This window comes from Colletotrichum gloeosporioides (assembly GCF_011800055.1).
Source record: "Colletotrichum gloeosporioides strain Lc1 chromosome Unknown consensus_54, whole genome shotgun sequence".
Taxonomy (NCBI): domain Eukaryota; kingdom Fungi; phylum Ascomycota; class Sordariomycetes; order Glomerellales; family Glomerellaceae; genus Colletotrichum; species Colletotrichum gloeosporioides.
This window is the reverse complement of record NW_025544699.1, coordinates 892,563-915,896: the sequence shown is the minus strand read 5'-3', so window position 1 is coordinate 915,896 and position 23,334 is coordinate 892,563. Positions and strand designations below refer to the sequence as shown.

Genomic DNA, 23,334 nt, shown 5'->3' with positions numbered 1-23,334 from the left:
GGTTGTGGGTTTACTCGAAAACCCTCACTGGACTAAGCCTGTTTTGGCTGGCAGAAACTTCGCGCGGAAGCGGTAAGGGCGGTCAGGCAGGGTACCCCACCTCGGTGGACTGCCAGGCGTGTACAGCCACCGGGGGCTGGTGCACGACTGCCAAAAAGACGGAAAAAAAATCATGCCGGGAGAACATCGGGCCTTGCCTTCGGCTGTCCGGGCCTTCAGGGCTGCAGTCACTGGACACCGAGCCCACGCCCGCCACTCAGTGCAGTCAGTCGTTGTTGGCTTCTGCGGCCTGGACCCGTCTGCAAGGCATGGCGGTGGGCCACGTGGTGATAAGATAAAGCTGTGTACTAGCACCCCTGGCCTCGCCGAATCTGCGAGAATGTGCCTGTGAAGTCTGCCTTCTTCGAGAGGTGACATCACGAAAGCATTGGATTTGGAGTATTTAGAGTTGCGTTTTCCTTCTTCCTGCCGGCCTGGGCGGTTTCATGACTTCTTTTCGACTGATTTGCTATTTTCCCGAGGATTTCAGCTACAATGCTTAGAAAACAACTCACCTCATCAGTCAGGCGTCTTGCTGGTTCGGCAACCCCAAGACCAGCAAGGCTGTTCACAAGAGCACTTCCAATTCTCAACGAAAGTGCCCTCAGAAGCACCAGAGTCTTACCAACGGTGGCCATTCGCACATACGCCAATGGCAGACCTCACCCCCCAGGTGGCACCCACACCATGAACATGGGTGGCGAGCCTGAGAAGCCTGCACTTGAGCAATACGGCATCGACCTCACCGCGAAGGCCAAGGAGGGAAAGTTAGACCCCGTTATTGGCCGTGATTCCGAGATCCAAAGAACAATTCAGATCCTGTCACGGAGGACGAAGAACAACCCCGTCGTGATCGGAAAGGCCGGTACCGGAAAGACGGCCATCCTCGAAGGCCTCGCCCTGAGAATTGTGCGAGGTGACGTTCCCGAGAGTATCAAAAACAAGCGTGTTATCGCCCTCGACCTTGGCTCACTCATTGCTGGTGCCAAGTTCAGAGGCGACTTTGAGGAGAGACTGAAGAAGGTCTTGACCGAAGTCCAGCAATCCGAGGGCGAAGTCATTCTCTTCATCGATGAGCTGCACACCCTGCTAGGCCTCGGCAAGGCCGAAGGTTCCATCGATGCGAGCAATCTGCTGAAGCCAGCGCTTGCTCGAGGCGAGCTTCAGTGCTGCGGTGCCACCACACTGGAGGAGTATCGCCTGATCGAGAAGGACGTCGCTCTTGCACGAAGATTCCAACCCATCATCGTCAACGAACCCACCGTCCAAGACACCATTAGTATTCTCCGCGGCATCAAGGACAAGTATGAGGTCCACCATGGTGTGCGCATCACCGACGGTGCCCTCGTCGCCGCCGCCACTTACTCAAACCGCTACATCACCGATCGCTTCCTGCCAGACAAGGCCATTGACCTGATGGACGAAGCTGCCAGTCACTTAAAGCTCCAGCACGAGTCCAAGCCCGAAGACATCATGGCTCTCGACCAAAAGATCATGACCATCCAAATCGAGCTCGAAAGTCTACGGAAAGAAAAGGACGTAGCCAGCCAAGAGCGCCGCGAGAAGCTGCAGGCCGACCTGAAAAAGTACGAAGAGGAAATCGCCGAGCTTACCAAGCGCTGGGATGCCGAGCGTGCCGAGATTGAAGGCGTCAAGAAGACCCAAGAAAACCTCGACAAGGCCAGAATCGAGCTCGACCAGGCCCAGAGAGAGGGCAACTTCGGGCGTGCTTCAGAGCTGAGATACAGCGTGATCCCATCTCTCGAGGCCAAGATCCCCAAGGAGGGCGAGAAGCAGAACGGAACTCTCATCCACGACGCGGTCACAGCCGACGACATTGCCGCGGTCGTGTCGAGGGTTACCGGAATTCCCGTCTCGAAGCTCACCTCTGGCCACATTGAGAAGCTGGTTCACATGGAGGACAGTCTCCGCCAAGCAGTCCGCGGACAGGACGAGGCCATCAAGGCCGTCTCCAACGCTGTTCGCCTCCAGCGCGCTGGCCTCAGCGGAGAGAACAGGCCGACGGCCTCGTTCTTCTTCCTCGGACCGACCGGCGTGGGTAAGACGGAGCTCTGCAAGAAGCTTGCAGGCTTCCTCTTCTCCACCGAGTCTGCCGTCGTCCGCTTCGATATGAGCGAGTTCCAAGAAAAGCATACCATCTCCCGTCTCATCGGCGCGCCTTCTGGATACGTCGGCTACGAGGACGCCGGCCAGCTTACTGAAGCTGTCCGCCGCAAACCCTACGCCGTCCTCCTCTTTGACGAGTTTGAGAAGGCGCATCGCGACATTTCCGCGCTCCTCCTCCAGGTTCTCGACGAGGGTTACCTCACCGACGCCCAGGGCCACAAGGTCGACTTCCGCAACACCATCATCGTTCTCACATCCAACCTCGGCGCAGACATCCTCGTAGGCGCGAACCCGCACCACCCGTACAAGGAGACGGCCGACGGCGAGATCGACCCTGATGTCCGCAAGGCCGTCATGGACGTCGTCGCCGCAAATTACCCGCCCGAGTTCCTCAACCGCATCGACTCCTTCATCGTCTTCAAGCGGCTGGCCCTCAACGCCATCCGCGACATCGTCGACATCCGCCTAAAGGAGCTGCAAGTCCGCCTCGACGATAAGCGCATCGTCCTCGACGTCCCCAACGACGTCCGTGACTGGCTCGCCGAGCGCGGCTACGATCCCAAGTTCGGAGCCCGCCCGCTGAACCGTCTCATCACCAACGAAATCGGCAACGGACTAGCTGACAAGATCATTCGTGGCGAGCTGCGGCATGGCGAGACGGCTGTCGTCTCGGTCAAGCAGGACGGCTCTGGTCTTGAGGTTGCGGCGCAGAACAAGGATTAAGCAAGCATGTATTTCTCACGACTTATGAACTTTTTTTTGTAATCAAGGGGTTTTCCCTCTTCAGGTGTCAGGAGTACCTTTGAGGATTCGGAAAAAAAGGCATGGATGGAATTCCCCTCTCACGATTTGTACCACAAACAGCATCTGCATCACCACTTAGAGCACATATGTCTGTACCTTAGACTGTACTTACACTGTTGAACATGAATAAGGATCAAACACCCGTACACCATCTGATAATGGTCGTGCGCTTATACCCACCTTTAGTGTTTAGACATTTGTCCTCTTCGAACCTTCTGCCATCATCCCTGTGACGTAGAGTACCCACAACACGAATGCGTTTACGGGAGTACATCCAGCGTCGAGAAGGCCCTAGTCGTAATGTATTTACACTTTGGATAGATCTAGATCGGTTCGTGAGCCGCCAAAGAACGTCAATTGGTCGTCACCAGGTAGATAGAATGAATCACGTCGTTCAGGACCGCCTATTTGTAAAGCGAATACAAGTCTATAACGATTTTGTCCCAACTCTGGCGTAAACTACCTAAAACCCTCCAAGCCCAACAACAAACAACAAGACCGGAAGACATATAACAGGCAAAATAACCCCTGAAAGGAGATCGACCAGTCGTGAAGAACCTTGCTAAGCCGTCGTATCGTAAAAACCCCCTTTCTCCCCATACCGAGAATGGCTTGGAGAACCAGTCAACACCGGAAAAGATATAAAAAGCAAACACCGATTTCATGAGATTCGCATCGAAAAAAGGCGAGAAAGCCAGGGTTCATGGTATGGCTTCTCCGTTGCATTTGGTCGGAGAACCCGTATAGAGTTGCTGCGTGTGCGTGTGTGGACTGTACAGATTTCCCAACCCAAGACGCCCCCTTTCTTCCAAAACGAAACTTGTCCTTTTGAGACCAGAATGTGTGTTTGCCGCGTCGAGAGAATGCCATTGTAGCGTGGCTCACGAGATGTCAGGGAGGACTACCACGTAAAAGGGGAAGGGGGGATGGATGGACGGAGGGAGAAAATGCGGTAAATGAGTTATGGACTATTCGATTGCCTTGTGACCGGTAGCTGCTCTGCGAATTACAACCGTACCAGAGGGATGACGTGAGAGAGTAGCAGAAGAGAGGGAGTCCGTCCGGCTTCTCTTCGCGTCTTTTACTGGTGGCCCGCCTTGCGCAGGGTGGTGGCAAGCCACTCAAGACCCTCGTAGAGACCATCACCGGAGGTAGCGCAGGTAGACTGGATGTACTATTGGGGAGGTCAGCGTGGCTGTCGTCGCGACAAGGCGCGGACAGGATACTTACCCAGGCGCGTTGTCTCAAGCTGTGGAGGCCAAGCTTGTCTGTGATCTCGGCAGCGTTCATGGCGTTCTGTAGTAGAGCAGGTCAGCCACATGCCCCAAAGTGAATCGGTTGGGACCAGGGGAAAAAGAACGTACGGGCAAATCCTGCTTGTTGGCGAAGACCAGGAGAATGGCATCGCGCAGCTCATCCTCGTTGAGCATGCGCTGAAGCTCCTCACGGGCCTCGACGATACGGTCACGATCGTTGCTGTCGACGACGAAGATGATACCCTGGGTGTTCTGGAAGTAATGTCTCCAGAGAGGACGGATCTTGTCCTGACCACCGACGTCCCACACGGTGAACTGAATGTTCTTGTACTCGACGGTCTCGACGTTGAAGCCTGGATGGAATTCGCGTCAGCGGGGGTTCTGGGAGATGTTTCCATTGAAGCACTGGGTTGGGGCTAGCGACGGCGGGCGGGGGCGCCACTTTCGTTGATGACACGGGGCAGGGCGACGGGACAATTGGGGGGGCAATTGTTGGGCATGCGTACCGATGGTGGGAATAGTCGTGACAATTTCACCGAGCTTGAGCTTGTAGAGAATCGTAGTCTTTCCGGCGGCGTCAAGACCGACCATCAGAATTCTCATCTCCTTCTTCCCCCAGAGCTTGTCGAAGATCTTGGAAAACGCGAGACCCATGGTTGCGATTCGGACTGTGATGTATGTCTAAGTGTCGGGTTTGAGTTGAGAGGAAGAAGTAATCTAAAGAAGAAGTAAGTGTAAGCGCAATGATCCAGAGCGTCGATAGAGCAAGCAATTAATTAAACAGTGGTGACGTCGAGAAAGGCGAGTGCAGGTGTGGGCGGCATATAAGGGTATGGAAAAAAAGATGTGCCTCCCGAAAGAGGACAGATCTTTTTCGGAGACGGGATCGGGTCACTGACGACAGTGTGCCTGATGGCGCTGCTGACACGGGCAAAAGGCGGATGGGATGGATGGCGAGGTCCAAGTTTCGATGTTGAGGTTCAGGCTGCCGCAATTCGCAAATGGAGGAGATAGCGGGATAGGAAGAAGTGGATGTAGACGACAGGCGACGTGGAGGGAGGGATAGGGATATTGGGTTGGGGGGCCCGTAGGGTGGGCTGCTCTCACTCAAGGCGGCGTAGGCCTAAGGTGGTGTATTCCTGAGGTGTCGTGTCCAGACCAGACCGATGCAGGCACGCAACGCACGCGCGCAAGAGCAACTTTGGCCGAGGGGGGTGGTAAAGGGGATTGGGAAACCGAGAGACGAAGAAACGAGACGATGCCGCCACCAACACTTGCAGAGGCGAAGCTCGCAGCAGACGACCAGGTCCGGTACAGACAACGGGCGCAGATGGATAAAAATTAGGAAATGGAAACCACTCACTCACTTCTTCGCGACGGGCTCCTCGACGACGGCGACGGGATGCTTCTTCGATGGGGGTGCGGTTGTGATTGTCGGTGAAGGGGGGAAACTGTCAAGTGTCGAGAGGTTAAGGTGGAATAGAGGGGTGGCCTTTGGTAACATAAGTTCGGCTCGGCGAGGTTGGTGGTGATTTGGGGGACCAGAAAGGCCATGTTTTTCAAACTCTGAGTCTCCACTCTTGACCACCGCTACGAACGGACGCCACCACTCTCTGGACCGCCAAGGTGTACCTCTGGCAGCTAAGGGGGCGCTGGAGGTACCTGTCACGCCTGCTTACCTCGCCTTCCTTGCGTGCTTGCTTCTGCTGAAGCCCAACCACGGGCCACTCAAAACCACTCAAACATGTCCCCTTTCCATCCCTTCCAGCGCTCGTCGACCACTGGAGACCCTTCTGAAGCACCGAGTATCCGCATCACGTGGGACCAGCGCTAGCCCCTTTTGGGGTCAGCCTCAATCCAACCAAACTTCGCCAAAGTGTCCAGACTCTTGTGACAGGGATAACCTCCAAGAACCGATCTGGAGAACAGCCTGGACACAACCAACGTCGCTCCTTTTTCCCCGTGGCCCTGCTTGCCTGCCTGCCCGCCTCTGCCTCACGACTACGGAATAGCTCGTGACTCTGCTGCCGTTGCAGTCTGACGTCTTTCTGGCCACCGACATCGTTGAGCTTCTCGCACCCCCCTAGCTCCTCCCGCAAAGCTCTCGCCGGCATGATCTTCCCTTCGGTCGCCAAGCTGCTCCTCGCAGCTGGCTTCGTCCACTCGGCTCTCGCCCACAACATCCAGCTGCCCGCCCACGGCCGCGAGTGCTTCCACGAGTCGCTGCACCGCGATGACAAGATGACCGTCACCTTCCAGGTCGGCGACCGTGAGTTTGGCAGCGCTGGCAACCTCGATATTGACTTTTGGGTATGAGCAACCACAACGTCGCATATGGGTCATGGAAACCGCGATTCTACGCGCCCAATGGTTTCATTAGTGGGATTGGGACGTCAAGAGCTAACTCTGTGGCTTGGTAGATCACGAACCCTATGGGCCAGTACGAGACCTTCGACAAGAGTGTCTCCAACGGCGACTTCTCCTTCGACGCGAAGCACGACGGCAAGTACACCTACTGCTTCGGAAACGAGCACTGGGGTGCCCACAGCAAGGAGGTGTCTTTCAACGTCCACGGTATTGTCTACGTCAGCGAGACCGATGTTCCTGCCGATCCTCTTGAGGTCGAAGGTAAGATGAGAAGGCTTTGAACATGCTCCCTGGGCCAATTGGTCTAACAAGATATCCCCCAGTCAAAAAACTCTCCGAACTGCTTGCTCAGGTCAAGGACGAACAATCCTACATTGTCATCCGTGAGCGCACCCACCGAAACACCGCCGAGAGCACCAACAGCAGAGTCAAGTGGTGGAACCTGTTCGTTATTGGCCTCGTTGTGGGAGAGTCCGTCTTCCAGGTGTGGTGGCTGCGTAGATTCTTCGAGGTCAAGAGGGTTGTGTAAGCTTGCGCAAGTTGTTATCGTTTGCGGGATACCCGTGCTGGGACGACTGGTTGGCGTATAAAAGGCGGTCCTCTGCGGGTTACAAGACAACAGGCTTAAAGCTTGGTCTTGGCTCTAGAGACCCAAAATGCATGTACAGTGTATCATAATCACACATGAATGGACGAAAGACGAATGGTTCTGAACATCCCTGTTTTCCAAAGACGTTGATCTCGACTGGGATGGTTGTGCAAAGTCTCGCCTGGGGAATCGCGCGACAAGAACCATGGCAGGCTCGTCGGGTGCGAGAACCACTTGACGGGGAACCAGAAGAAGCCAGAAAAGCCGTGAACGACATACATCGAGGGGTTTCCTCAACCAACCTGGTACGAGAAGACACATTGGACAAATGCGGCAAGAGCATATTGCGGCATTAGCCTTCAACGACATGGTGGAAACTAGTCATCATGTCCATGAAAGGATTCCGGTTTTCGTCAGACGGGATGACTCTTCTCATAGCGTCAGTGCGCCTTCCTAATGCCACCTGTAGTTCAGGACCAGCCGGTTCCTGGAACGGCACTAGACAGCAAGGCTTAGATCGTGTCCGAGCCAAGGAATGTCAAATGTCTTGACGGCCGCCTCTCCCAAGACTTCTGCCACCTGTCAGAACGAAGACTGAATTCCAGCTGCCTAGACATAGCTCCAACGGCGCAGCCCACCGACGTCTTTCAAAGAGGCATCTGATCACAAGACAAGGTAGGTGTCAGTCAGTTTGTCAGCACAAATTTTGCAAAATGCTGCATCGTTTGAAAGCTTGAATTGTAATTTGTTGTTGGTCATCGCTGTGGCCATGTATGACTCCCTCTAACCTGACAGTCATTATGTACATCATCCATCATGTATACGGCCAATGCATTATGCCTTTCCTACAATCGACACCAATTCGTATCGTGTGGCCTTGAAAAGAATCCAACAAGCCAACCCCAAGACGCCATACCATCTAAAAACAACCAAGGTGGCCTTTATAGTAAAATGAAAACAAAAACATCATCCGTCATGTAGCCAAAGAGGGCCCGCTAATTCATGCATTAGGATCAGACTCCGGAACGGCATTCTCCTTGTCTTCCTCGGGTATCGCCTCCACAGGCAACTCAACACCCTTGACGGGGTGGATGAGCATTGGCGGCAGGCACATGCGGCCCTCGCCGCCGCGCATCTGGCCGACGCTCGAGCCATCCTTGGTGGTGTCCTCGGTCTTCTCGAACTCCTCGCCACCGTCGTTGTTAACCCTGAGGCCAAGCCATCTGCGGTACAAGTTCGGGGCGAAACCAGAGTTGTAGAACCAGGACAAACCACGCAAGTTGTGCTCGCGCTGGCCAAACACAGCTGTGCGAGAACCACCACTAGCGCCGTTCTTGCCACCGTTGAGGACCTGGGCCATGTACTCTGTGGGCCACTCCCTGTCGACATACATGGGGTGAGGTGCGAAGACGGCCTTGTATCCGTGGTGGAAGGCAACCGTGGCAGGCCACATCTCGGGGAATGCGAAGTGCTTCTTAAAAGCCGTCTCGCGGTGCATCGTCATCAAGAGGCGACGGGACATGCGCGACGCGGTGATGATGTGCGCTCTTCTCGGAGGCATGCGCTCGTTGCGGTTGTTCTTGTTGTATCCGGTGATGTCTTCCGACAGGAGCCAAGTGGTGCCTTCAGGGTCAAAAATGGGGTTGAAGGAGATCAGATCAGCCTCTTCGCCGACTCCCCATTTGTACTTGTCCTTCTCGTAGCTGGTAGGGGGCTTGGGGTCCTTTTCGATCTCAAACCAATCCTCCTCATTCAGAGGTCGCTCCGGGCCCCAGATAGTCTTCTCTGCGCGAGAAACCTGAGTGGGATCCTTGCCGTCCTTGCTCTTTGCGCCGGGCATGTTCTTCCACATGTTGTCGGCTCCGTCAGTGCCCATCTCAGATTGAACGCGAGCCATCTGTCTAAAGTCCTCCCATGAGCCGTGAACACTCGGGAGGTAGAAACGGGAGTTGCGTTCCCAAAGGCCCTTTCGAGGCTGCTCCTTGGCCCAGTTCTCCATCTTGCTGAAGAGGTCGTAGTAGTGTCCAGTGTAGCGGATGTCCATCTCCCAAGACCAGTAGTAGTCGTATTCGGGGTGCTGGTATGCAAAATACTGCATAGCCATCGAAAGACCGCGATAAACACCATGAACTGGCAGGTCGGGACCACGGGTGAACAGGTCAAAGAGACCCTGGTAGAGGGAGAGCATCTGTGTCTCTGTCCACAGCGTCACAAGACCTCTGAACTCTTCTGGAATACGTTCCCTGATACGGCGCTCGTAAACTTCGTGGTCGGCGAAGACGGGGTGGGCGGCGTCATTCTTGATCTGAACGAGGAGGTGGATGTCGTAGCGTCCGCCAGAGGCCAGGGCCAACTCGGAAATGACGGATCGGACGTTCATAATATCATCCTCGCGCCAGTTGTACTCGTCCCAGACACGGATCACGACCGCAGTGCGAGCGCCCTTCTCTTCGTCCTTCTTTGGCTCTTCGCTGGCAGGCTTGCTCTCGCTCTTCTCCTCGGGCTTGCCATCTTGGACGGGTTTCGCGGTGGGCTCCAAGTTGTCCAGGGGATCGCGGGCAACCAAGGTAGCGTTTTGAATAGGCTCGTCAATGTAGAAACCACGCGCCATTGGGACCTTGGGCGGCATGGCCTTGAATCTTTGCGCATTGGACTGGTAGCATCGTTGCTGAGCATCCGCCCAGTTGACTTTGCGCCAATCCACCTTGGCAGCCTGTTCCCAGACGGCCTCGGAGCCCTCCTTCTCGCCGTGTTCACCGACGCCAAGACCACCGGCGGGGACGGAGTATCCGAAGCCATAAGGACCGTAGCGTCCGAAGCGCTCGTAGCAGATGTTCTCAGGAAGGTTCAGGAGCTCGTAGGATCCCTCGACGTGCTGGGGGAATCCTTGGGGTCGGCCGTCGAAGTAGCGAATCGGCGGCACACGAACCTTGTTCTCCTTGTCGACAAAGCACTCAGTAATCTTCTCGGGCTTGGTGTTGAAAATGGAGTCGGGGTGATCGAGGAACATCTTGCTCTTGGGCACCGATCGCCTCACGGCGTCGTCAATGCCATCTTCGCTGGTAGCAGTCGCCGTTGTGTTGATGTCGAGCTGATCCAGGGGAGTCTCATCCTCGGACCGAGGGTAAGAGGGAATATAGTTCGTGGGGGGAACAACTGATCTGATACCGCCATAGTATCTTTGGAGAAAGCCGAAGGATTCCCATACGGGGGGAGGGTCCGGCTTCTTCTCCACCTTTCCCTCCGAAATCATCTTGTTCTCAACATGACTGGCGCGCGCCAATGACATGATCATGACCAGCATAAAGGTGAGCAGACCAAAGCAGAGATATCTGATGATGCGGTTGGGCAACCTGTACATGTGGGTTCGCGGTCGGCGGGCAGTAGCGAGCGCTCGTTTCGGCAGCATCAAGGCGGCGCTGGAGAGGGAAGACGAGGTATTTCTTGAGCTCCTCGCACTTGGTGAGGATGTCGATGTGGTAGAGTAACCGTCCGTGTCTTCGTCGGAGTAGTAGTCGTCGTCGTCATTGGAGAGACGCTCCTTGGTTCGCAACGGACTCAGCTGCTCGTACTTGGGTAATCTGGCCCCGCGGTTCTCGCGAGACCGCAGAGGGTTTGAGAAGAGACCCATGGTGGCTGGTTACCGATGGGTTCGAGTCTGGAGGCTCTGGTGTTAGCCGCCAGAGAAGAGTAGACGAGCGCAAGCGGTTCTTACGACTGGAAACTTCAGGGCAAGTCCAGTTCGGTTGTCAAGCCCGTCTGTCGGGCAGTTGTCTGATGGTGTTGCTCAGTCGAGTAGAACGGAATCCGGCGTCGATGCGTTCGTTTAGGCGTTCGGTAGAGGAGAGTCGACCCAGGGGGGAGTGTGGGAACTGGACCTGGGGATCGTACGGAGACGGAGACAGACAGCGACTAAAAGGCTGTTTGTAAGTCGAGTCTGTACTGGGTAGGCGTTGGCGAAATAATGTACAGTACTGCAGGCCAAAAAATAATGGAGATGAGGATTGGAGACGCGATGCTAGGGCATCATATGGAAATGAAGCACAGCAGGGGGAAACGAGAGACGGAGGTCAGTTCGGGCCAGCAATGTCCACCTCGACTAATATGGATCTCTGGTCAAGGTCAGGTTGGATGGATATGAACGACCCAGCGACGGCGGGACAACGTGAGAAAAAAAGGCAGGAGAGAAAAATAGTACAAGTACCTACGTCAGGTACGTAACTCCTTTCGTCTGTCGTCTGTCTGTGTGTGGTGGGTGTCGGGTGTGTGTGCTTGCTTGCTTGGTGGTGGTGCCAATTGTGCGCCAGTGGGTGTGCCACTGGTTCGGCAGTCCGATGGGCGGTTGGCATGGCACACAGTGTGTACACTCGAGTGTGCATGTTCGACTTCCCGGTTCGGTGAGGTGGGGCGTGTTTTCCCCTATCCCACGCAATCGCCACTATAAAGACTGGATCTGATTGGGGAATCGGTGGAGAGCTCTGGACGATGACTGGCCAACAGGGGCAAGTTGCTCTGAGCAACCACCAACGACCAGGCTCGGCGGGCTTGAGACCTGGATGCAAGAGCACCATGCAATGGATGTAACTCGATGCATGCCGCAGTGCTAGTTTGCATTCTGCCCAGACTGACCGCTCACCACTCCCAGCCAGCACATGTGCTCGCCAAACGCTCCAGGGAACTTGAGATGTGCGCGCCAATGCGGGACCAGCAACGTCTTGCCAGGCCTTGCAGGCGCAGCAGGGGTCGCCGCCTTGGTCTCGACTGCTCGCTGGAGCCACCGACTGGGGTCTCCCTGACAACCATTTAGCGACCTCCGGGACTGCTTGCCCGCTACGGTTCGGCTCCCTGGTTCGCGCCGTTTCCACTTCCCGTCCTCTGGCAAATTCAGGACCGTCAAGCGCGCCTTTTCCTGGCACTGTCCAGGCCAGCCTGCTGAACCAAGCGATTCCTCCGGTCTCCTTTCCGAAGCAGGACGCTGGACCATGCAGTCCACTTCGTCTTTGGTCAAGACGCCGGCCGGGACCAGCCCAACAGACAAAGCCGCGCCATACGTCCAATACTGCACTGCGTACGGTCCACGTCCAAGTCGTCGAATGGACGCCGTCGAATCGTTTCCTGTCTTGTCACGACTCGTCGAACCGTCAAAGAGACTGGACGAAGCTGCAACATGGTCGGACGCGTTCTTCGGTTTCGTCTCAACATCCTTCTATTCTAATGCTCTTGGCCCTTCCATGAGACAGTCTCTCTTGTTGGCTAGAAATGCTAAGCCTCGCAACTACCGGCCACTGAGATATGTGCTAATCGACCCATCCCCGACACCAATTGCGAGTTCAGTCTGAAATTCCTGATCCATCCATGCACCCCGCAGTCTCCTCCAAAAGTCTCCGTCGCCGACGTCACGGTGCCAAGTTGGAGATTGTGTGGCCGGCGATTCCAACGAACAAGATGCCACCGCGACTCAGAACAGAGATTATCCCAATGAAGGCTCATACCGGAGCGCCAATCCATCAGTCCGGACCGTCAATCACAACTCCCGCATGTCGGCCATTCAGTCTCCAAATTCCAGAGAGAACAAATTTAGAACATGTCCGAGATTTCCCACCCGAATATCGATATGCATATCCATTTTTCATCTCCTCATGCGCGTGGCTGAGGCGGCAGAAATCAGGCCTATTCGCAGTGTCGCCCTCCGATGCAACCCCCCTATGTTCATCCCTGATTAACCCTATCAACATACCTTACCTACCAATCTACCCATCTCATTCTCCCGACCTCCTCGCCACCGCGCTTGACTCTTCCGCATTCTTTTCGGCTGCTTGTTGTCAAAGAGGGCAACGAGAGAGACACCACTAGTAAAAACAGCGCCGATAAGATCACTTTTTACGGGCCTTGACGCGTCCCGTCTCACCAACCACGGCCCGTCTCCGTCAAAAAGCTGCCTCCCGAGCAAAATCTGCTGCAGCCAGCCGAAAGCCACATTCCTCGATGGTCCATGCTGGCCGCCGTGTTGGTCCTTGGGTACACGTCAACACAGTTCGTATTGAGGCACAACAAATCAATAGGTGATTTGGCGCTTCTAGAGTTGGGCAAACTTCGTAAGCCACGGTCCCGGAGCGTTCCCCGGTAAAAATAGTCTTCACTACAGCGGTGCGAGCCCAACTTCAAGTGCGCGCGCTGCGACCGTGACGCAACTCTATCATAAGCTTCTCCTACTAGCGAGGATCGGAGAAAACTGGCACTGTGGCAGCCATGTAACCCCAAAAAAACATAAAATGCGTTCGCCAGACACGCCAGTGCAGTGCGGCTGCAACTCGAGCTCGCTGAGAGCTGTCAAGTCTTTTGAGACACAAACCGCAGCGACATCTGCAAAGGCCCGACTCCAAGTGCACCACACAGCAGCCGCCTGTGCCAATGCCAACCTCCCTCAACCAACAACCAGAAACCCAGCCCACTGTTGACTGAAGATCAAACTTATTTGCTCCTGAACATCCCACAAGACGACATCATGATACGGGGTGCAGCCAGCCTGAAGGGGGAACCCTCCGAAGGAACTTGACCGATCAGCTCCCGTCCAAACACCCAAGTGGCCCCCAAATGCGGGGAGGTAACAGTGTGGTGACTGGCCACCATTGAACCCGTCGTCGTACACAAGATAGTTGGCCCCAACCTCCTGTCTTCCCTTCCTGTCGGAGGATTTCCAGAGCACCCTCCGTCACCGGCCGTCTGGGTAACATTCACCCGATCCGGCGGTGGAACCCCAGCAACCTCAACCCAACGTCATGTAGGAGTTCTCTCCGCTGGGCCCAGCGGCCGTTGACCGTCCTTTCCGGGTGGGGTCTACTGCGCCGGCCGTCTGCTATTTCGCCGGAGCATGTCGCCCGATACCGTCTTCTTCGTGATAGGAGACGTCTCTTCAGCAGAAGGACGTTTGCTCCTACTGTTGCTGCCGCCACTCCGCCTTGGACCCTGAAAGACCGTTGAAAAGGCCAATTGGTGAGGGTGTCCTCCTGACCGGTAGTATCCATTATTAGCCCAAGCCTCCTGGGAATCCGGGGTAATCTGTCACGAGGGCTTCAACAACGAACTTGCATGCTACGGGGTCCCAGGACAAAGGTACTTGCTATGTCCTAGTCTGCTCGCCGAGGCGGGAACTCTGCCCATCTCTCGCCCTCGCACGAGCCCAATAGGTTGCAGGTCGCATGTCCTCAAGGGCTATATGCGGCGCCCAGCTGTGGTTCGAGCTTCCGCCCTCCGGCCCTAGCCACTCACGTTTGACCCTTTTGTCACTTGATCAGCCAGCAGGCCGTCGTCCACCGCCAGACTTCAGTGTTCCCCCCTCAGCTCCCGAACCCCGCATGCTGTAGACCTGCAACGAAAACGCTGCCGGCCCTAGGAAGTTTGAACCTCGTGTGTCTCGTGGCCACTCGTTTCTGGCTGTGTCAGGTCAGCTTTACCTCATACTGCCTCTGACCGATCTTGGCTCCCTTTCCGCCCTGCTCTCTCTCTTCTCTTTGTCCCAAGGTGCCTCCTCCTCCTCGTCTTCCTCCACACCCCGTCTTATAAGAAATCTATCCGTTCCATCTCTTTCCTGGGGAAACCGCTCGCGTGCTTCATTGCCCCTCAGTCTCGAGCCAGGCGTAGGCCGTGCATATTAGTGCCCATGCGTCTCTCGTAACAAGCACAGCAGCCATGTCTGTCTCCATCACGACCACCACGTCCTCACCCACCCGCCTCCACGAGGACCCTCTCGCCACTGCGGACGCCTGCGGCGTGGGCCTGGATCTCAACCAGGTTGCCGTCAACTGCGTCCTCAAGCAGCAGCCCATCTCCGTCACCCTCAATGGGCCCGCAATCTTCACCTTATCTATGAGCCTGGCCCTTATCATCCACTTCCTCGAGCCCAGGATCGCAGAGTTCCTCATCATCCTCGTGCCCATCCTTCTCCTCGTCCGCAATGACTATCAGAACTTCCTCGGCCTCGGGCCCGGAGGTACGCCGGCCACGTTCCAGGGCTACATAAGAATAGCCTGGCTCCGGTTGTGGGCTCTCCGGGATCCCTTCACCGCGCCGGACCCGAAGCCCAACAGCCTCCCCAAGAGGGGCATGCTCATCCAGCAAAACGACGACCAGAGCTTGAGCCGGCTGCCGTACCGCCCCGGGCCGCGTCCGCTCGTCGCCGGGATCGCTCCGCAACGTCAACTGGACCAACACGGAACAACTTCACACTACCACGCACTGAGGCAGACACTTGAGCGCCTCGCAGCCGAGAAGCCGCTCAAATTCGGCACAGCGAGGTCTTGTCTGGAAAAGCACGGCCTCGGCCTATTTGCCCGGCACCCAGTCAACGTGACCTGCAACGGGGAGGTGTGTCATGTTCACGACTCAGATCACTCGTTGCACATGAGCCTGCATCCCGAAGACATCCGAGAGGTTCTCGCCAAGGGATGGGGCCAGCGACATCCGCTTGCGTGGAAAGGAAGACTCGTACAGATGCCTGTGCCGGAGGAGTTCATCATGGTATACGCGCCGAGAGGTGAGTGAAATTATTAAAAGAAAAAGACGCACGAGTTTGGTTGCTTCTTATCGCTGAGAGCAACGAAAAAGTATGCGGTTTTAGCTAACATGATTTTTAGACGACCATGAATTAAAGATTGTATGCCGCATTATCGAGGCAGCTATCTGGTACGTCGTCTCCGAGAAGACTGAGATCAAAATCGAGAAGGCCATCTAAGATGGCTTCTCGTTGAAAACGCTCATATATATATAGCATCGTTTCTTTACACTAAAGGGGATACAACCTGGACGAGAAGGCGTTGGATGAAGCACGTAGATTACAAGTACAAGATAAAAGCTTTGGGAATATTGAGATTGATTTTGCCCCGAGGTCCTGAGCTTTGTGATGCTATGTCAAAAGGTTCTATCACTGAAAGTCCCCGCCCACGCCCACCAGATGCTGGTGTAAAGAAAAGCCCTGTCGTTTCGCCAATAAGAGACGTATCTCAGTCACTGTCGCTTGCCTGATCCTTCTTTGATTGTTTAAATTTCTCCCTGCCCGTCGACACAGACGCCTCAACCACCCGGCCATCGAAACTGCGCCCGTTCATAAGCTGTATGCATGCCTGCGCCGACTCTGGTTTGGAGAACTTGACCGACACCACACCATCCGGCTCCTCGTCGTAAAGCACCACATTAGTCACGGTACCCAGCTTGGAGCACTCGTCGCGAATATCCTCCTTGATCTCCAGCAACGCAGCCGGGTCCTCAGCCAACTCTTCGAGGGTGAACATGTGCTTCAAGATGACCGTTTTATCCCATTTGGAGTTGGTCTCAGTCGGCATCATAGACGGCTCGTCGTCGCTCCAGTCAGCAAGCTTGGCTGCCATCTTCTGCGTCTTGCGAATGATCTTTTGCCTGTCCTTGTCGTTGCGCTCTCTCTTCTGCTGTCCGTTTGACGACCCGCCACTCTCCTTCCCCTCAGCTCCCGCCCCGTCTTCGTATTGTGTCTTCTTGTAACTTGAGTCTGCCGCTTGAACACGCATCCTTGGCTGTCCCGCCGGGCCATCGAAGCGGAAGTCCGTGTCGTCAAGGAGCATGATGGCCATCTCGACGCTCTGCGGCTTGAAGAAGACAACCAGCGCGTCGCCCTTGAAGTTGCCGCTCTCACCCGTGTACATCTTGATTCGCGGGCGACCACTGTCAATCTCTTCGGCGATGACGCCTGCCTTACGCGAGAAGAGCTCGTGGACCTCGTCGGCTGTTGCGTCGGTGGGCAGACCGGTCACGTACACGGCCGTGTTCTGGCGCGGCTGCGGCGGCGCGCGCGCAGGTTTCGACTTCTTTGCCGGGCGGTTGTTGCCGTTGCCTCCATTTCCACCTCTGTCGTCCATCCCGCTCGGGGAATCTTTGCGTTTCCTGGAGTTCGCGTTTGGTGCTTCGCTACCTCCTGGGCCGACGCTGGCACTGGCGCTTCTCGAGAGATCTGCGAGCTGTGCGGTGTGGTCGTCGTCGAGAGGCTCGAGAGGTTCGTCTGCTGCCTCAGCCCATGTCGCGGTCGCGGGGTCGAACTCGAGCTCGGTGCCGTCGTCGAGTACAGCTAGGTACTTGTTGTCCAGCTTGGAGAAGGAGATGCGCTCGTCATTGCCGAAGTCGCCAATGGACGTCGGCAACGGATCCTTCAATTGATCTGCCATGCTGTTATGTAGTCGTAGTGTTGATGGGAGGTGTTCGGCTCACAAAGGTATCGAAATTAGCCAACGAATGGGCGAAGACTTTGGGTAACGGTTGTTGCCTATGTTTAAGCTTGGGTCTGGAATGCAAAGCGCATTCTTGGTGACGTTAGTGGAGCAACGGCAGTGAGCTGCAGGGAACATCAGTGCAGGACTTGGGGTCGTGTGGGGTCATCGGATCTAACGCGAGCTTACCGCGAGGATAAGCTGCGAGCTATCATGTCAACCATCCAATGCATTGCGCCAGTGAAATCCTCACATTGTTGCAATGCATGTATGTTCAAACAACTGATAGGTCTCTAACAAAACCTATCTCGTTGGGACGAATCATCTTGCGTTCTCCAGCGATGTGCATCACCCCTAAAAACAAAACGTTCGGCAGAGTGCATTTCTTCGTTATTCTTCAGTGTGCTCGAGAGTTCTCTATATTCATCCCCGTCTATCGTAGGATCGCCCCGCCCTTGCATGCCTTCAACCCGTTTCCACTTAGCCCTGCTTCTTCTCCTTGACCGTTGATTTGACTCCCTCCACGAACGCCTCCACAGCTTCACCGCCACCTAGAGGCATGGCACCGCCCCTCATGTAGCCACCGTTGGGGACCTTGACCTTCAGGGCCTCCGCAACAGTCGGAAGGCCACCATCACGAAGAGCCATCGTCAGGCTGCCCAGGGCCTGGTGGAACTGAGGACTTCTCAGGACTCTCTCCAGCAAACTCTTCTTCTCCGCCAGGCTCAAGGTGGCCATGGCGGCGGCTGCAGCATCTGCTGAAGGCTCCGAGTCACCCAGGTCGTCATTCTCCGTGGCCAGAACCACAATTGCTGGCGGCAAGAAGCCAAGCAGCGTGTCTATGTACTCCTCTGGGGCTGAGCGGAGCATGGGAATGGTAGTCTCGTTGGGGAGCAGGTGGTGCAAGTATGGAAACGGTTTGTCAGCTTGCTCTTGGCCGCGCTGTTGAGATCCCGCCAGGGAAGAATTGCCCTGTAATGAGGCCAAAAAATTGCGAACAGCAGCGTCCGCGTCGGTGTTACCAGAGCTACCCCCTGCGCTATCAATCAATTAGCCTGGGTTCATATCAACAGATCAAGCCGTGGGCACCACGAAACAATGGCAAACTCCGAACCCTCGTCTCTTTTGAAAGGCTCTAAAAGTACAGGTGGCGCCGTTTCGCGGGCCTCACGTCTTTCCCTGACCGTGCCAAAGCAGTCCGTATGATTCTAATGACCCTGGACTCCGACCGCAAGAGACATGCATTGGAAGGAAACCTACGCTCGAGCTCCATCGCTGCCACCCTCTCTAGCATTCTCGCCCTCTTCACGAACGTCGCCGCCTGTTGCGCCGGCACCAGCGCCGCCGCTGGCCGGGTGGTCTCCTTGGCCCTCGGCATCTTCCATTGTCTCGTCGTCGTCGTCGTCCCGTCTGTCGTCAGTGTTGCGGACCTGCGCCAGCTCTCTGTTGACGTTCACATCCTCGCCTTGAAGGAGTGCGTTGACGACCTCCCCAATCTTCTTGTCACGGGGGCTGAACCAGCTGGGGTCACCGGTGCGGGACTGAGGCTTCGACTGGAGCCAGAAGAAGTGTCGCTGGGAGGAGGAGCCAAACTTAAGCACAAAGACGCGGCCGTTGGTCTTTGCTGTGGGCTGGTCGGAAGGAGTATGGGGGAGGAATTCGCCGTCCATCGGAACCATGACGAGGTCGAGATCGGGAGAGTCCATGGCGGCGCTGCGCTCGCGCCAGCAGAAGTGGATCAGATCTGCCGCTGGTTAGATGCTGTCTATGGACTAATCCCTTGCAATTGACGTACCATCTTCGGAGTAGAGGTAGATGTAGCCGGGCGTAGCCTGGGGCTTGACCTTGTAAGGCTTGCTGGAGGTCTATGGTTAAGTCAGCGAACCGGGGTCTGGAGCGTAGAAGCCGAGTAGGTCACTGACGTCTGCCTCGCAGATACCGGCCTTGAAAGTAATTATAGGCACGATCGACATGTTGTGCCTTCGACCTTGTGGTATCTGAGAAAAAGAAGTGAGGTTGAGGAAGTCGAGGTTGAGATGGGTAGATGGCCGTTTGAGGTGCAGGTGTGGTTGGCGTCACGTTGAGCTCGTTTGGATTGGAGCTCTCTCGAATGCAATTGCGTAGGAGCTCCCTGCCTGCGTGCACCTCTGCCTGCCTCAGGTGGGCTGGCCGCCAATCCCACATGCGCCAGTGGCCACCCCTCCACCTCAGCCTGCAGGGCTCCCTGCGGGCCGTCCTTAGTCCGGCGAGGGGATGGATGGACCTTGAGAGCGGCGCTGGGCAACCAGAAAGTGGGGTCCGTGCAAACCCAGAAGCGCAGAAGCAGAGAGCACCGCACCGCAATCAAAGGGAACAGTCAAAAATTTCCCAAACCCCACCTCGACCTATTTGAACCTGAACCTCTACACTTCCTCACCATCTCCTGCTTCTTCCCTTCCAGATACCCCTTTTCTTCTCTCCAAACCTCTTCAAAACGCAAAAATGGGCTTCGCCGACCTTCTCACTGATGCTGGTGCTGCCAGTAAGTTTCTGCAGCGTTGAATTCTTTCTTTCTTTCATCGACTGACAGTGAGTCAGTGCTGAACAGCTGGCTCACCACCCGCTCCTACATCGTTGGGTATGTTGACACCTTCCTCTCTAATGAACCCCTCTCGAGCTACTCGGATTCCCTCCCTTCCCAATCCTCGCGGCAACAACATGATGAGAAACATTGGTCCGTGTTTCGGAGGCAGCTTAAGACCCTGCTAAACGACGAAACAACAAGCACTTCGGTGCAACTCTGAACCCCGCATTGCCCATTCACATTTTGATCCTCAGCATCGTTGGGCATGAACATTGTCGCTGACCATTAGCACAGCCACTCTCCTTCCCAGGCCGACGTTGCCGTCTACAAGGCTCTGTCCTCTGCTCCCGACGCTGAGAAGTACCCCAACGCCGCCAGATGGTACAAGCACATCTCCACCTACGAGAGCGAGTTCGCCACTCTCCCCGGTGATGCTTCCAAGGCCTACTCCGTCTACGGCCCTGAGGCCTCTGAGCTCCCCGTGAACCCCGCCAAGGCCCCCGCCGCCGAGGAGGACGAGGACGACGTCGACCTGTTCGGTTCCGACGACGAGGAGGAGGATGCTGAGGCTGCCCGTATCCGTGAGGAGCGTCTGGCCGAGTACAAGAAGAAGAAGGAGAACAAGCCCAAGACCATCGCCAAGTCCGTTGTCACTATGGATGTCAAGCCTTGGGGTATGTTTGCTCTCTGAACCCACAAGAAGTGACCTCGAAGACTAACCAAAACCCAGATGACGAGACCGACATGGTTGCCCTCGAGGCCTCCGTCCGTGGTATCGAGAAGGATGGTCTGGTTTGGGGTGCCTCCAAGCTTGTCCCCGTCGGCTTCGGTGTCAAGAAGCTCCAGATCAACCTTGTCGTCGAGGACGAGAAGGTCTCTCTGGACGACCTCCAGGAGGAGATTAGCGAGTTCGAGGACTACGTCCAGTCCTCTGATGTTGTTGCCATGCAGAAGCTGTAAAGTGCTTTATGATGGAATGGGAGGGATGATTCACGAGGCATGATGGTGGAGACATGACAATCCATAGAATCCTCAAAAAAAAAGGTCAACGTGGAGTTGCTCAGCACCAGCGCAGGTAACATCCTGTCGCCCAAGAAAGAGTGCGAGCCCAAGACTTTGATGAATACACATGAGGTTACGAAGACCTTTCAAGAAGTAAAACAAAATAATGTTCTCTCCCATTTCAATACGTGTGTGTCCCATGTGCTTGATGCCCGACTGAATGATAAAACCCCGCACCAGAAGGACCCTGATAGCATTCAGGCCACTGCAAATTTTGAGTCAGACCGGGACCATGAATTTGACGGTGGGCGGGCGGTGAGGTCAAGGTGGGGCACAATCAGCGCTAAGTGAGGGGCAATTTTCTTGCTTTCCCAAAGCGGTCAGACCAATGCAACGCGACCTGACTGGGCGGATGAGGTAGCTCGCGGCGAGTTCACATTCCCACTTCCTGACCGCGATCCAAACGCGACCTTGACAAGTTAATTCCTCACCTATCACTGCCTCAGGCGTACGAAGCTTGATCTTTGGATCGTGCAGAGAACTCTCGTATAGCAGGCTGCATAATGTACGGTGACTTAGGCAACAAACTGGTGCGTGTAGCTCTGACCCGGGAATCACCAAAGAAACTAACGCGTTCTTGTAGGTGCAACACGCCAAACGAACGCAGAACCTCGCCCATTTACCGCCCTACCAAGCCGAGATAGTACGAGCCGTGGCACGCGAAGTTAGAGATCTCGATAAGGACGTGTCGGAACTGCTGGAGCCCTTCCAAGGGTCTTTCGACCCAGCCGCAGACCAAGCAACTGCATGCACACTACTTGTCAATCACCTGTCGATGCGCAGAAACAAGCGATGTTTACTCGCATATCATCGAACTAGGACAGATAAGCTAGAAGAGCTGGCGTGGAAGGGAGTGGACGTCCTGGATCTTTCCGGGCAGCAAGTGCGCAGCAATTCGTCAACAGGAGCCAACGGGGGTGCTGATGGACCAACGAGCAGTCTGAGTCCGCAAGAGGAGGAATACGTGAGACAATACGGCGATCTTCTGGCCGCGTATAAGGGCCAGTGGACTGACATCGATCTGACGGGGAGCTTGGAGCCGCCTCGTGACCTGTTCATCGACGTGAGAGTCCTGAAGGACGCGGGTGAGATACAGACCGAATATGGGTAAGTTGGGACTGCCTGAGCCACAACATAATGATAGATTTATTTAACACCCGGGATTTAGCGCCATCAACCTTACGAAGAACAGCCAGTTCTACGTGAGGCAAGGAGATGTTGAGCGGCTCATAGCGCAGGGTTATCTCCAGAAGCTCAGCTGATGGCCAAGACTCGGCCTGATAACGCAGCACCAAACTCTGAAGAATTTGAGACTAAAAGAAATGTGTCTTCGCATCTCCTCAAATTGGAGATCAGCGGGGTGTGAGGGGTGCAGATGCAAGAAGCCCTGTCCAAACCCTTGCACGGAACATCTAAGTATACATACAACAGCATGCACGCCACGCGGTGCGCCATTCGCGGCGGGATATCGTAATACTCTGCGTCAAGATGATGCGAGAAATCCAACATCTGAGCATGCCTTGTTCGCGTCTCGCGCAGTGCGTGGGACACATGCATGCAGTTTCAAGGGGTTTGGGAGAACAGCAGCGGGATTCATGACGGAGGGAGGGCCAAAACGGCCCGGGGATTTGCTCCTGCATCGGATCTGGATGACGGGGACCACCACCAACAACAAAACAAGGCCCGGAGCAGAATGGGGCCAAGATCAGCGCGGATGGCTTCCGGAGCGGCCGACTCAGAAAAAAGTGGCTAACACGGCAACGAGGCAACGGCATGCGGGAGGCTCTGGTGGAGGGCGAGAGCGGGCGCTATGGACGGGCACAAAATCCAGACCAGGCACATGGCACGCAAAATATCTGCGTTGCTAGGCTCTTCAATGGGTCATTGCTTTTTCCTACACAACGAAATTAGCGAATAATGGAGGAGGAATGTCTCGCATGTGGTAGCAGTGGTGCACGTTTTGGGCACCTTGGATTCGACGGGCGCAGCTCGCATAGCTCGGACATGGAGAAATAGGTGCAGTTGCGCGTGGAATGGACATCAGATGTCGCGATATCGGCGGCGGATGAGCAGAACCGACAGCGATATTCAACATTCGAAGATCGGCCTGCATTGAAACCTCAGACACGTCCACGACTGTAGACGTCTCTTGAGCAGAATCTTTGCGGGCTGTTGTCCGTCAGTCAGCCAGCCCGCCAGCCAACCACCACAGACAATAGCTGTTGTTCGTGGAGCACAGCATGGCACAGGCATGGCAGAGCAGAGGAGGGGGAAACGTGGGCTGGCCTGGTGCGC

At 55.5% G+C, this 23,334-nt stretch overlaps 7 protein-coding genes across 7 annotated transcripts; 4 read left to right on the top strand and 3 right to left on the bottom strand.

The window, feature by feature from the left end:
- Positions 1–726: 726 nt before the first annotated feature.
- Positions 727–2,889, top strand: GCG54_00004761 (Heat shock protein 78; the record flags this gene model as incomplete). Its single annotated transcript, XM_045404805.1, has 1 exon — positions 727–2,889. One exon carries the CDS (start codon positions 727–729, stop codon positions 2,887–2,889), a length of 2,163 nt encoding a protein of 720 aa, XP_045262748.1.
- A 1,162-nt stretch (positions 2,890–4,051) lies between these two features.
- GCG54_00004760 (ADP-ribosylation factor) lies at positions 4,052–4,907 on the bottom strand (the record flags this gene model as incomplete). The annotated part of the gene is made up of 4 exons (XM_045404804.1): positions 4,052–4,144; positions 4,201–4,266; positions 4,335–4,579; positions 4,733–4,907. Coding segments are annotated over 4 exons (579 nt in total), but the record flags the coding sequence as incomplete, so codon positions are not given.
- Positions 4,908–6,338: 1,431 nt separating this feature from the next.
- On the top strand, positions 6,339–7,122 carry GCG54_00004759 (Endosomal protein P24B; the record flags this gene model as incomplete). Its single annotated transcript, XM_045404803.1, has 3 exons — positions 6,339–6,536; positions 6,647–6,854; positions 6,917–7,122. The coding sequence occupies 3 exons, from the start codon at positions 6,339–6,341 to the stop codon at positions 7,120–7,122; spliced, it is 612 nt and encodes a 203-aa protein (XP_045262746.1).
- A 1,060-nt stretch (positions 7,123–8,182) lies between these two features.
- Positions 8,183–10,813, bottom strand: GCG54_00004758 (uncharacterized protein; the record flags this gene model as incomplete). The annotated part of the gene is made up of 1 exon (XM_045404802.1): positions 8,183–10,813. The coding sequence occupies one exon, from the start codon at positions 10,811–10,813 to the stop codon at positions 8,183–8,185; it is 2,631 nt and encodes an 876-aa protein (XP_045262745.1).
- Positions 10,814–14,871: 4,058 nt separating this feature from the next.
- Positions 14,872–15,913, top strand: GCG54_00004757 (uncharacterized protein; the record flags this gene model as incomplete). The annotated part of the gene is made up of 2 exons (XM_045404801.1): positions 14,872–15,715; positions 15,816–15,913. 2 exons carry the CDS (start codon positions 14,872–14,874, stop codon positions 15,911–15,913), a joined length of 942 nt encoding a protein of 313 aa, XP_045262744.1.
- Positions 15,914–16,181: 268 nt separating this feature from the next.
- GCG54_00004756 (Splicing factor U2AF-associated protein 2) lies at positions 16,182–19,387 on the bottom strand (the record flags this gene model as incomplete). The annotated part of the gene is made up of 5 exons (XM_045404800.1): positions 16,182–17,354; positions 17,919–18,453; positions 18,675–19,158; positions 19,210–19,279; positions 19,337–19,387. 5 exons carry the CDS (start codon positions 19,385–19,387, stop codon positions 16,182–16,184), a joined length of 2,313 nt encoding a protein of 770 aa, XP_045262743.1.
- A 508-nt stretch (positions 19,388–19,895) lies between these two features.
- GCG54_00004755 (Elongation factor 1-beta) lies at positions 19,896–22,301 on the top strand (the record flags this gene model as incomplete). Its single annotated transcript, XM_045404799.1, has 6 exons — positions 19,896–19,935; positions 19,992–20,031; positions 20,272–20,651; positions 20,708–20,933; positions 21,979–22,146; positions 22,208–22,301. The coding sequence occupies 6 exons, from the start codon at positions 19,896–19,898 to the stop codon at positions 22,299–22,301; spliced, it is 948 nt and encodes a 315-aa protein (XP_045262742.1).
- Positions 22,302–23,334: the final 1,033 nt, after the last annotated feature.